The 14,175-nt window shown below is 43.9% G+C and overlaps 1 protein-coding gene across 1 annotated transcript; it reads left to right on the forward strand.

The window, feature by feature from the left end:
- Positions 1-2,226: 2,226 nt before the first annotated feature.
- Positions 2,227-8,321, forward strand: fgf18a (fibroblast growth factor 18a; the record flags this gene model as incomplete). Its single annotated transcript, XM_079228762.1, has 5 exons — positions 2,227-2,258; positions 5,576-5,615; positions 5,803-5,983; positions 7,719-7,825; positions 8,049-8,321. 5 exons carry the CDS (start codon positions 2,227-2,229, stop codon positions 8,319-8,321), a joined length of 633 nt encoding a protein of 210 aa, XP_079084888.1.
- Between the last annotated feature and the right edge of the window lie 5,854 nt (positions 8,322-14,175).

The raw sequence follows: 14,175 nt of genomic DNA on the forward strand, positions 1-14,175 counted from the left end.
TCTGAAGGGTGTGTGTGTGTGTGTGTGTGTGTGTGTGTGTGTGTGTGTTTGTGTATGTGCGCGCACACTGCCATCCTCCCTCCATCCTGAGTCCAGGGCCACAGAGGCTGCATGGGGTTATCTTCAGGGGAGATAATGCAGGACAAGAAGTCCCCATTTGTTTAAGACAGATGTTCACCTGACTGAGGCAGCAGGTGTCTTTGTTATGTGGAGATCGCAAAAACGTAAAACAATCAGAGAGAGTCTCTGACACTCTCTTTCTGTTACTGACAGAAATAAATCCATAGAAATAAAATCTTCAAACTAATTAATTCGATACAATTACATCATTGGACGTGTTTTAGGAATTTCCGCCAACAAAAAATAGTTAAAACACGGCAGAATAACACAGATGTCCAACAGAAAATTGACCAATTTGTGAAAAGTATAGAAGCCATGTTGTTTTGCATTGTAAACAAGTGAAATTATCTCACCTAATTAGCGGATTTGTTTCACTTATATTTGTGCAGTGTAAATTGGGTCGGCATCAAATAACGACTGGCTAATTCCATTTTGATCCAATAAGTGTGCATGTGTGAGGGAGAGAGAGGGAGAGAGAGAAAGAGAGAGAGGTGGGAGGGAGTGAGGAGAGGAGGGAGGATTGATCCGCGTCTGTTAAAATCTTGTTCTGGTTTTTCTTGGAGTGAGGTCGGTGCCTGCCGACGCGCCTCTCCTGTGCAGCCCCCCTCAAGAAGAGCTTTTTATGGAAGGAAACATTGGCATTTTTGAAAGGAAGAAGGATCTGCATAATACCAGTGAAGTGGATAAAAACGCACGGCTGGGTTCTTTTTGTGTTCTCTCTTAGCATTTTCTCCATGGTGTCTGAATGAAACAGGGAGGGAAATATAAGGGGAAGAGGGACGGTGCAGGTTCTGGACTAAGAGTCGATCTGACAGTGTGATTTGGGGTAAACACGTTTCCAGTGCGCACGTTTTTAACTTTTATTTCTTCAGAAACTGGTGAGCTCGACTCCTCTCCTCTTGCAGCGCGGATTTCGCTTTTTCGGAACGAAGAGACTTTCGTTTTTTTCTCCCTACAGAGAAACTGCTTAAACTTTCTACGTTTAAAAAAATAAATAAAAAGGTCGGATTGCATTTTCCCCCTTCAAACATTCTGGAGGTGATGTCATCGTGCTGTGTTTGGGCTGGTATCGTGTCGAGAGGGCGCAGGGAGGACTTCTGCAGCAAAGCGGTAACCAGCGGCTGAGGCAAGCGGGGAAGTCCGCAAAATCAGGTGCAAAGTGCGGCTGTCATTTCCTAGCTGTGTCGCGGGTGGCTGAGTCCGCCACCCAGTCACAGCTGTTCCCATCCTCTACAGCCACCCCTCCCTCCCTCGTCTTTCTTTCCCCTGTATTACCACCTCCCATTTTCATTCAGAACTCCCCATACCCCTCTGAGCTGGACCACTCTGGGACCTTATCACCCTCGCTCTGTCGGACACTGTTCGGTGTCACCTGAGACACAGACCCCATTGAGCCAGCGTGGGGGCGCAGTCATGACCCTGCATTACCCTGCGCCCGCAGAGCCCCCGTCTCCAGTTCACGGTTTGCTCCATCACCCATCCCAGGTAGCCCACGTCCTGACCCTGCTCTGCTGGTACTAAACCTGCCTGCTACTCCTGCCTGTGCCGGAACAAACACTCTACCACTTTCTTCTATCATACAGAATTAATGTTGGTGACCAGAAGCTTGCCCCTGCGCTGAAACGTTTCTCATTGGATTACGCAGAATATTACGCACGCACAGCATCTTCCTCACAGGGCCGAGCATCGCCGCGAGGGTCAAGAAGGTCGATTGGAATTGGTTATCTGTGACGCGTGAGCGCGCTTTCACCTGTTCCTCTCCGTGTCGGGGACGCGCAGCCTTTAAAGCCCTAACCTCCCCCTTTGCTCCCCCGCCCATCCATCTCTCCGCCACTCTGGACAGCTGTTAGAGGTTGCCCGGCGGTCACAGTGGCACAGTTCCCCCGGCATCACACCCCACATTGCCCGCGCTCGCGCATTTACGCACGCCGGGAGAACCGGGGCACGGCTCCGCCGATGCCAACGGGAGTGTCCGCGGACTCTTTGACTCTGCACAACATCGAGCGGATTCACAACACAGGAGGAAACTCTCTGGACTGTCGGACTGGCTTGGACCGAGCGAGGAGACTGTCTCTGGGACAAGTTCCATAGTGGAGGGGGGAAGCAATGTGGCCCCTTCTTTCCACGCTGACCGTCTTGTAAGTCACTTTTATCACTTTATCATGTAATAATTGTATTTATGTACGTGGGTCCTATCTCTTTTTTTTCCAGTTACTTAAACTACTTTATTGACAGGCATAGCTAGAGATGAAGATGATGGAGAGGACGATTACATCACTCCTCATCAGTCCCCATAGAAAACATGCCACGGAAGGCCCTGTTTTGATTGGCTGACAGTTCAGGGTCACTGGGTCAGAGTCAGGGCCCTGTTACTCATAAAACCTGCCATAAACATCTCCATCACCATCTGCACTTACTTTAGGGATGGCCAAACTGAATTAGAAAAAGGCATTTTTCCATTGCCAAGAAAATGCTTCTTTGTTTTCCCATTGAAAATATTTCTGAAGTTAAGTCAAATAACACCGGCTTTATCTAGTGGGATAGGAAAATGATAAAGTGCCAAGAGCAAATCTAAGGGAGGAGGATACAGACTCAGGGGGCTTGAGTTTGCCCATTTGAGGTGTGTCTTGTTAAAAGCCAAGGGATTTATTTTTCTTTCTTTGTGTCGGCTGTACTTCTCCCAGATGGCAGTCATCTCCAGATACTTCTCATTCCTCACACAACCTGGACAGGGTGTGTGCTGCTGCTGGTGTCTGCCTGACTTTCTCTCTCTTCGTCTGCATCTCCCTCACACTCTCCACTTAACCACCTCACTGCCTACATTTGTCTTCTTATCTTGCCTATACCCCATTTTTTCACAGATACCTGCTGAGATAAAAAAAAACAAGTATGAATTAATAACTGTTGAATGATGTTGCCCCTGGCAGTATCAAAGGAGGAGCAGTCTTACTGTTTAGTCTGCTGGTTTTAGTTTAGGTCTTCCAGAGTCAATCATCTTTCTATTCATTTCCTTCTTGCAGTTTTCTTCAGTTTTACCACAGCCTCTTCACTTGCTGTTTTACCAACGTGATCATTCTGAAAGTCTTCAAGCCAAAGAGCCTTATGCCACAACAACCTGTTATTGCTCAGCTAACAATTGCTCCACCATAGGCTCTATTACTGCTGATACCACTCACACACGCCTTCTAGCCTAACCACCATTCTTCACTGCTGAACATATGAAACGCTCGCACAGTGCCGAAGCCCACTGCTCCAGTGTTGGCCTACCACGCTAACCACTGCTACACACAGCTGAAACCACTGCTCTGTGTCGAGTCCCACCAGGCCGACCGCTCTCACTCCACGCTCCTGCCCAGTCCTCGGTACTGAGGCCTGCTAGTCTAACCGCAGTCTCCATATGGTAGATCTGCTGGGACGCAGGTTTATGATGTCAGACGCTTGCTTGTTTTGGCAGCTGGCCAAGGCGCACCGGGCTTTCCCTCTCTCCATACCTCCTTCTGTCTTTACTTTATCCGACTTTTACTCGGCACTCTCTTATTTTCTCGTTTTCTCATCCCTCCCCCACCCCCCGGTTGATCCTGTCTCCTTCTTTCCTCTCTCCTTCTCTTTCTCTCTGTGGCTGGCATAATATGGAGTGTCTGTGGTTTTTGTGGGAGTGGGGGAATCCAGTGCCGAGGCACTTTTCCTGCAGTGTCCTCGGCAGCAGTGCAGCCGTGGTGTTTTAACAGCTGAGAGCCCTCACAATGCACAGGCGCTCAGGTTTTTTCGGCTGCGCAGGCAAAATGTGAGGGCCAACATGCTGCATTGCCCAGGCTATCTGCATCTATTACAACGACTCAGGGGCCAACACAACCGCTATGGGAAAGAAATGTTGAGAAGGAGGAGGGAAGAGAGAGGAAGCATATGTATGTGTGTGTTAGTCAGGAGGCAGTGACATGTGTTACGATGTGCATGAGTTCAACCCCCCTCTTCTTTCATCCCAATTATTTATCTTTTTGTCTACTTCTCACGCCAGGCCACACTCTGTGGTTACCCTTCTGTCTCTCATTTTGACGCTTTTTCTCCTTCTTCCTAGAAAATGTATCTGTAGCCTTTTTCACATCTGTGCATCTTCTTTCAGATGTTATCGCTCACCTCTCTTATTATCTGTCAGCCTTCTCTTGCTTCATCTCCCCTCTATTTATTCTGACATCACCTTCCTTCTCCCTATCCCTTTGTGTATCTCTCAGTTTATCTCTCTCTCTTCTCTTCACTATCTCCCTCTCTCAGCAGTGTGTATGTCTTTGCTTTGGCCCAGCTGTCAGCTGCCCGTTCCTCCTGTACGCACACATACACCATGCGCACATCTGCACATCTGTGTGCATGCCCATGACAGTGTGAAGGAGTCCCCCTGCTAACCCCAAACATAAAGGAAGATTGGAGGCAGGGAACGATAGGAGAAAGGTAGAGTGGACAGAAAGACCGGGAGGGAGAAGGTATAAAGTAGAGAGGAGATAGGGAGGAAAACAAGTCAGAGAATAAGAGTAGAGTACAAAGAGAGAGAGAAGAGGCATGCAGAGAGATAGAAGATGAGGTGGGGAAAGACACAATTCGTAGAATTGCTTTTCAGCCCACACACTTGGTTCTGAACTTCCTCATGTCTTCAGCCACTAATTCAGAACAGTTCAAGGACTGCCAGAGTAGATTTTGCGCAACACAATCACTCCCTTACTAAAGCTGTCAATAACATGATGCCTCCAAGGTCAAGGTCTAAATTTAATTGAAGCATTGTGAAGAAGTGAACATGTTTTATTGTAACTGGAACCAGCTGTTTCCATCATAAATGTCTGTGAAGGTACAGATCAGAAGGATAAGTAAGTAATAGGAAATAATACAGAAAAATTCCCCAATAAATAACCTTTCCACACGCTTTGGTAGCTCATATCACTCATTCATAGCCATTCTAAATGTGACCACTTTCTGCTGCTCTCCAAAACCACATCACAGCGTAGCATACACCTGTAGTCCAGCCCAGCTGTCTACATACACAGAGAAGCCAAATAAGCCAGCACAGTCCCTTAGATGTCCAAATCAAAACATGCTCTAGTTGTCTCGGTATGTTTGCCATTTCGCCACGGTCCAATCAGGTCATTTGGAGGCCAGATTTTGGTGTGGCGAAAGTCATGAACGGGTCAGAAAGTGGGTTTGGACTAAAGGCTGGTAGCGTAACAATAAACACTGCTCTGGGTGTTGTCTGTCTGTCGATCCCTGGACATCTGCCTGCCAGTCTGTATGTCATGTCTCTGTGCCAGCCACACACACAGCAATGTGAGTAATAACCCAATAAGGAAAAGAGATGTTGAACAGAAAGAATAGCAGAGATGAAAGAGATGGAAATGATGGTGTCACACATAACTCTTCCAATATTCAATGTTGCTTACATATTTCTAAATTCATCTGTTTCCACTTTTTCTAGATGTATCCAGATGTTGCTGGTGATGTGCAATCCATTACAGGTAAGTGTCTGAATGCTTGACAAAGAGAGTTCCAACAATACAAAGGAAATGTTGTATATTGATACTACGTGCAGTTTTATTAAGCCTGTTTATGATTTTCTGTATATGTATACATATGCCAACCTCTGGGTACGTGTCTGCCTTGGTGTGTGTGTGTGTGTGTGTGTGTGTGTGTGTGTGTTCTCAGCAGGTACTTGGTGTGGATGGGGTCAACTTCAGCGTGCATGTGGAGAACCAAACACAGGTGCGGGACACCATGAGTCGACGACACCACCGGGTCTACCAGCTCTACAGCCGCACCAGCGGCAAACACGTCCAGGTCCTGGGACGCAGAATCAGCGCTCGAGGAGAAGATGGAGACAAATTTGGTAAGACACACACACAGACACGCACACGCACACACACAGTAGAACTCAGGCACTTTGGTACGTGTGAGTCAGTGTATACATAGTTAGATGCTTCCCTGCACACACATGCACAGACTCACACAGACTAACGGCTGCGAGTACAAAGACTCGAGGGTTGACCAAGTGCATGCATGAACGGATACAGAATGCAACTGTGCCGGCACACTCACAAAAGCACACACACATGCCTCCCCAGGCTTTTGGCAGAGGGGCAGTGGAGCTTGTCTTGGGAGTACAAAGACCTCATCGACTGGCTGCTGACTCAATGATTCACTAGAGAGAGAGAGAGAGAGAGAGAGAGAGAGAGAGAGAGAGAGAGAGAGAGAGAGAGAGAGAGAGAAGGTGTTAGTGAAAACAAGTGTGAGTTAGTGGGAAAAGCCTGGCAGGTAGAGTGTTAGAAACTCATCTCCGTCATCGATCCCTCCATTGATTTCTCATCCTCCCTGTGGTCTCCTCTGGATTTAAAACAGCAGGCTTCCTCTCCGTCCCTCCCTCCATCCTCAAACACTCTGACTCTGTCCATCCCCCACTCCCTCCTCTTTTCAACCTTTCTCCATCTGTAATGATGTCTAACCCATTCTTAAACCACACACAATCAATGGGCAGAAGAAAGCCACGCCATAAAGCTGGAGTTCATATTTCTCCATGTGCTCAAATTGTCGCTCTTATTGCACATCCTATCGATTCACAAACATGTCACGCCACTTCAAGCCATAGATGGGACCATAGACACAAAAGCATGTCTGCTTGTAGACAAATACCACCCTAAACTGCACAATCCAACCCAAAACTGACCAACTATGGCAATGAGGCATTACACAGAGGAACCAGGAGCCGAGAGAGAAGAAATAACGCATAGACGAGGCGGGGGCATGAAGGTATAAACATGAAGTGAAAGAGCAGAAGGGAGACGAGAGGAGAGTTGGGGGAAGAGAGCGGAAGAGGGCAAGCGGGAGGGAGGTATTGATTTCTCTTGACCCCTTTGTTGACTAAGGTCATGTAGGAACCATTTTAGGGATTTATTTTTAAACAGGCACAAGCGCTCTCTGAAGATGTGTTGTTGGTGAAGCGGTATTGCCTGGAAGGATGAACATGCATGCACCTGCACACACACAAATACACAGAGGTGCACACACACATGCACTCACCTTAAAACAACAGTATCTCAGACACTCAGTCTGTTCGCCCGCTCCTCTCGGCCCACCGTGCTCTGTCTAGTTTTGGATGTTATCTTATTTACGAGCCCCATTTGTGGTCAGCAGCCTCACATCCATGTGTGTGACCGAGCTTATCTGACAACCATCTGTCCAGCCAGAGACATTCACATTGACCTGTGATTTATCAGCACATTTAATAGCAACGATGAATCCTAAAACTGGGATTTATTGTGAATGCCTTATCTGATTTAAAATCCCAAATCTGATTTAATGGTGGCTGGTAATCTGTGCCACACTTAGTCTGACACTACTTGCTGTGGGCTCGTTCGTGTTAATTTGAATGTTGTTCACTGCAATGGAATTATCTCAACATGAAACTAAGTGAGCTCTTAATCTGGGTTAGCGTTATCTTTATCCTCTAACATTTGTGTGGTACAACCCAATAAACCTCTGACATCCTGCAAACACAACATACTGTATTTTTCTGCGTTGCCTGCGGCTCTAATGTCTGTCTGTCCCTCTGTCTGTCCCTTCACAAGCCCAGCTCGTAGTGGAGGCTGATACCTTTGGTAGCCAGGTGAGAATCCGGGGCAAAGAAACCAATTTCTACCTGTGCATGAACCGCCGCGGGAAGCTGGTCGGAAAGGTGAGACTTCTTTCTTTCAGGGACATGTTTATCAAAAATCAAATTATATTAAAGTGTCCTGACCAGCCTCTCTTTGTTTCTCCCAATCTGTGCATCTGTGTGTGTATGTGTGTGTGTGTGTGTGTGTGTGTGTGTGTGTGTGTGTGTGTGTGTGTGTGTGTGTGTGTGTGTGTGTGTGTGTGTGTGTGTGTGTGTGGTACCTGTGGTTTCTCTGCTCTCTCAGAAGGCCAGTAACCGAAGCGATGACTGCGTTTTTGTGGAAAAGGTTCTGGAAAACCACTACACAGCTCTGATGTCAGCGCGCCACACAGGCTGGTATGTGGGCTTCACTAAAAGAGGACGTCCTCGCCGTGGTCCCCACACACTCCCCAACCAGCAGGACGTACACTTCATGAAGCGCTTCCCGCCTGGTGAGCAGCCCGACCTCACCACCCCCTTTCGCTTCACCACCGTCAGCAAGCGGGGCAAGCGGGTGCGCGCTACCGGGCCCCGCTAGTAGTGGCTAACACGAGTATCCACTGTCTTTTCATCCAGAGCCTTGACCTGAGCCTGCCAATAGCTAACCCAGTCATCTCCTCTGTCACACACGACTGAACACCTCTCTTTGTTGGGACAAACATTGACCAGAAACTTGATGAATCATTCATGGGGTTTAGCTTTACACCTACTAATTTGCCACTACAGCCCACTAGTTAGTGATCATTCCTCTTAGTTTTAGTTCCCTTACTGGGCCAACTGGACCATTACTGGGCTATCACTGGAAGCTTTATGGACCTGCTCTGCTTCCATTCATAGGCCAGAAATACTGACAGGGAAGCTGACGGGCAGCCAGAGTCCCATGCTCTACGAAGGCCTTTATTCCAATACCACAAAACCCACAAGGTCTTCGTGTCTCCTGTTCTGGACCAGCTGGACCATGTCATGTATGGGATTACAACTGGACCATACAGAGATAGAACAAGGGGTGGGAACAAGAGAGTGGGTGCTTAGCCTACGGATAAAGGGAAAACAGGAAGAACCGGATGGGAAAACAGCAGAGTGGACAAAGGGATAGAGTGATCTTCACAGATCCAATGGACCAACAATGGACTGCTGACATGTGACGCACTTATTTGTCTCACTGCTAAATTGGTGTGAACCTGTGAGACCGCTGACAAAATGATGAATGAGGGAACGATCGAGTGAGTGACTTACTGAATAAACGCATGTTTGTAAGAACGAGAAGACAAGAAATTGTATGTAGGATTGTGTGTGTTTGTTTGTGTGTGTGAGTGAGTGAGTGCACCAACAACCATGAGTGAAGCTGGATCACAAGGGACTCTGGAAAGGGACCATCCAGTCCCTGCATGAACCCGTGACAACTCACCGCGGGGACTGAAGCTTTAGGAACTGGAATGTATAAAAACCAAGCTGCACCAAAAACAGCAAGCCAATCACAGCAAACCAAACCAACAACCGACCAAAGACAACTGGAGACCTTCTTTGTGACTCCTCCCCCCACTCCCCCAGGGACACAACACCCTCAGCTTATAGGTGCAGAGGATGACAAGTGCAGGGGCGAGCATTGCGGGGAGGGTGCCTTGTCTATGAGCATTGCTATAGAAACGACCCAGGGGATGATGCTCCTGTGCGATACCGTGGATACAGAATGCTGCTACCAGGACATTCAGTGGAACAAACCAAAGTCTCAACATACACACAGGAGAAAAAATATTAAAGGGAACAATTTATTGAAAGTTATATATATATTATATATATAAAAGAAGACAGCAACCCTAAATAAGCAATCTTACTATGATGGTTATTATAATTATTACGATAAAATTATTTCATTTATTTATTTCAGCTCTGTGTGTAACTGTGTCTTTCTCGACTCAGTAAACAGAAAAATGTCCTGTGTCTCACAGCCTCTTTAAACTGCTTCTTAACATGCTTTCTTTTCTGTCAAAGAATATATTGTAGAAAGAGATTCAAGTGTGCCGAGCCTCCAGATGTGGCTGGCTTCAAAGCCACATCTGGAATAAGTGGATCGACAAAAAATATTTGGCAACTATTTTGTTAAGTAATAATTGTCATGTATTAAGCAACAATTACCAACATTTGCTTGTTCCAGCTACTGTAATATGAGGGTTTGGTTGTTTTCTCTGTATATCACTCTAAATTGAATATATTTGGGTTTTAAACTGTTGGTTGAACAAAACAAGCCAAGACATTTTTCTGGGCTCAAAGAAATAGTGATCGCGGTAGGGTTGGGTGATATGATGAGATATACCATGATACAGTATAGATTTGTCACTCATCAGAGATTGTGCCATACAGTTTAAATCGCTTTTTATCGCTCTAATATATCTGGTTGTACTTGATCATTCTTGGCAATATCGCAATCAATCAGTGCACAGGACTAATTTATTGAATTTACAATACTTGATATATAATTGCATCTACTGTGATAGATTGTATCCACATCGCCCACTCCTAATACAATTTCTTCACTATCTGTTGGCATTATATAGATGAAAAGAAAGACAGTTCATTCGATGACTTTAGTGCTTTAAAATCAAATCGGGAGATTTCTAATAGAGACAAGGGGCAGGAGCAGAAAGGCAGCAGAAGAACCGCTCTGTAGTTCACAGTTCTTGTCAGGTTGAAGTCACTGAAGCTCAAAACTCAGACATTACAATGCTTTAAAAAATACAAATCTAAGATGGACCCTCCTGAGCACTGACTGTTCAAAATCAATAGTGACCTCCACATTATAAAGTTTTGCCATAATTATACAACATCAGACAGGACAGTGGAGGGTAACATGCAGTAGTGAGTTATAATTTCATTGCTGCTGCTGCTCCTCTCCTCTATCCTGCCCCTATCCCTCCCATGCATCCCCTTCCTTCCTAGCGGGAGGTCATTGAAGAGATGTCGCTGCCAAAGGACCCAATCATGCCGGCAGACACAAACAGCTGACTCAGGGGGAAAAAGGGTTGTTCCAGAGGAATCCTATTGCAAGGCAACAGGAATCTGTGCTGGAGGGGGTGGTACAAGGGGGAGACAGTGGGGTGGGAGGGAAACAGGGTGTGGGGGTGGGATGAAGAAGAGTGAGTAGGGGGTGGTGGGGTGAGTTGTTCATTTCTGGAACGTTGCTCTAGTTCCACTCGGGAATGATGGAAATATTCCGCGTAGCCAAACCCAGAGTGGAAGGTGTATGGTAATCATGTCGGGGAAGGAATGCCAAATATGTGCGTGAGAAAGGAGCTGTGACCTGAGAGCTGCAGGAATTATGGGCCAAAATCCCACAGACCCAGAGGAAGCACACACACCCATATCCAACTCATACACACATCATATACTAATGGTGCTCCACCAAGCACAAATCCATCCCACATAACTTATTCCCAGAATTTTAAACATTCTGCTACACTAAACTAAACCCAGAAATGTTGGAAACCAAGTCCCCTCCCTCTACTAGTCGAAAGCAGACACACTTTACGCATTATAGAGCTCAATTACACTAGCCAGATCTTTGCTATGCAGGCACGACTTTAAGCATCTGAAATGCTCATTCCTCCTTCACAGTTACAGTATTTACAAGACTGAGTATGTGATCTACTGTAACAGGTTGTTTAGACTCTAAACTTGGCTACCAAACAGTCAGAGCTCAAGTCTCCAAAACAGATTACACTGCCGGAGATTGCTAAGTGTATACTCCCACCTGGTGGCCATCCTTGATACACTGTCATCCCACAATAGTTAAACCAACATTTGTTGATCGTTCAATTATTTAATGTCAGATTGTTAAAAAGTAACAATTATGAACATATTGGAAAGTCTTACTGACAGATACCTAGAACCAAATAAAGTAGTAACGCATATAAAATGTGGTTTCAAATTAAAGGAAGTTGCTTTTAATATTGTGACGTCTTTGTTGATGCAAATTTGCCTTCAGTTATTTTATTTTGTACAACTTTTGACGATTGAAAACCCGAGGAACTATACATACCGTCAATTACTTGTACTTACTTTGTTAAAGTAAAAAAGATCTAAATTAACTTTACCAAAGAAGGTCTGAGGACTGATACATTGTTATTAAAGAGAGTACAAGTGATTAGTGTGCAGGCTTCTTTGGTCAAATGTGTACAAAGTAAAATAAAATAAACTAAAGGTCAAAGTGTATCAATTAAGTCAGTTATACAATTTTGAGGAGCAACTTTGTTTCATTTGTACCTACATTTTTATAAAAAAAATAGTGCAGTGCCTACTTGGCCCCCAGAAGTGCTGCTTGCAGCGTTGTTAAAAACCCTTCATTGCCCATAGACTCCAAGGAGGTGAATTTGGATGCATCCTTACCTTGTACTGCAGACGGATTTTCACGATGTCACAAGACCACAGAAGGATCGCATATCATACACAATTCCATCTTATCAGGCTCCAAGTAATAAGGATATGTCCTGCAAGCCAGTGCTGGACCAATCAGCGTCTTCTGAAGAGCAACTGCAGCTACCGGTGTGCCTGTGTGCGAGAGGACCTGGAGGCGACTGGTCCTTCTAAAAAATAATGGCAGTTCCTAAAGAGGTCAGTGTAGATGCTGCAATAGCATCACTTATATCAGAGTTGGAAAGCATTTATTTACTGAAAGAAGAGCAAAGAACACCACTGAAGCTTTTTCTCAATAGAAAAGTCTTCACCCGACTGTCTGCGGCGAGAGCTTTGATTGACACATGGTTCATCCAATCACTTGCCATGCTTTAAAACAAATATATTTTTCTAACAGTTGTAAATTACTTTTTCTAAGATGGTTCTGTGTAACACCCCAAGTAAATTATACCTCGCTGCTGGACAGAACACTATCGCTCGAATATTCAAAGTGTATTAATATTGAACCGCGAGAATCCAAATTGCAATGAGTAACAGGCCAACATGTAAAGTGCATTGTTATAGCACCACATTCTTACCAAATAGCCCCAACTTGGACAATGCATGTCATTGGTTAGTGTAAAATATATTGGACACACAATTATTGGGATATCTGAAGGACACAATCACATATACATGTACAGACAAAACCTACATACATGTACAGATAGACTATGATTTTTGATAACATTTTATGACATACTGTGACTTTTTGATGAGTTTCTTTTTGTCTTCTAATAGCTAATTGATCTACCACTACACACACTACTGCTATGTACTTCTCGGTCGCTGCTCCGTGGCCTTAGACACGGGGGAGTGACTTTTTTTAATGAATAACCATCCTTTGACCGTTTCATTACAAACGATATTATATTATTATTATACTATATAATATTGTTACTTTTCTTTTTTTTAAATACAATAACCTTTTGATATTTTATGACTTTTTAACCATTTTGTTTAATGACATTTTATAAGTATTTTATGACATAATATAGTATTAGGTTTTATTACAATTGAATATGACTAGTTTATGACTATATACTGTACTATTACATTATATTACAATTGTATAATATGCTATATTACTATTTTTATGAGGGCTTGATGACATACCTCCCTAATATTTTTTTGACGTATACTATGACACTTTAAATAATATTTTAATTTAAAATAAATTAAATATATTTTTAATTACATACTTTATGACTTGTATTGACATTGCGTTCTTATGACGTTTTTTAAACATACTAAAATATGATATGTAGGAAGTAAGTCAGCTATGACTTTATTCATTGCATTTTATACAATTACTTTTTAATAAAAACATTATTTATTTTCATGAAAAAATAAATGTGATTTTTACCATGATCTTTTATTATATTTTTATGGCATATTATACTTTGAGATGTGGACGACGTTCTATACTATGACATCAATTACGATGACGTATTACTTATTATTATTTTCATAGTATAGCGTTTATTTGTAATCTATTCATATTACTTTTTACAACATACTATATTATTACTTTTTATGACATCATAGTACATGACATTCAAAAGGTGTTATTGACACTATATTATGATTATTTTAATGACATACTATCCCATGACGTTTAATGTTTTTTTTCAACAGCATTCTATACTTATTTTGTACCCATCAATCTTTTCCCCGGACAGATTTATTTTTTGACAATTGTTACAACCCAGCTCAAAGGCTACAACGTGAATGGGAGACCAGATGAGTGTAAACACATTTATTTAAAGAATATATAAACTAAACTAAACTAACAGAAATAAATAATATCAGTGGATGTGTAGAAATGTCTGCAACAAACCAGCAGCCATGTTCAGGTGGAGAGACTTTAGTCACGTCAGGCTCAGGTGTGGCTCATCAGCTGACGAGCAACATCCTGAAAGACAGAAAAGAGACAGCAAACA

The sequence above is a fragment of the Taurulus bubalis genome (genome assembly GCF_910589615.1).
Source record: "Taurulus bubalis genome assembly, chromosome: 13".
In the NCBI taxonomy this organism is placed as follows: Eukaryota; Metazoa; Chordata; class Actinopteri; order Perciformes; family Cottidae; genus Taurulus; species Taurulus bubalis.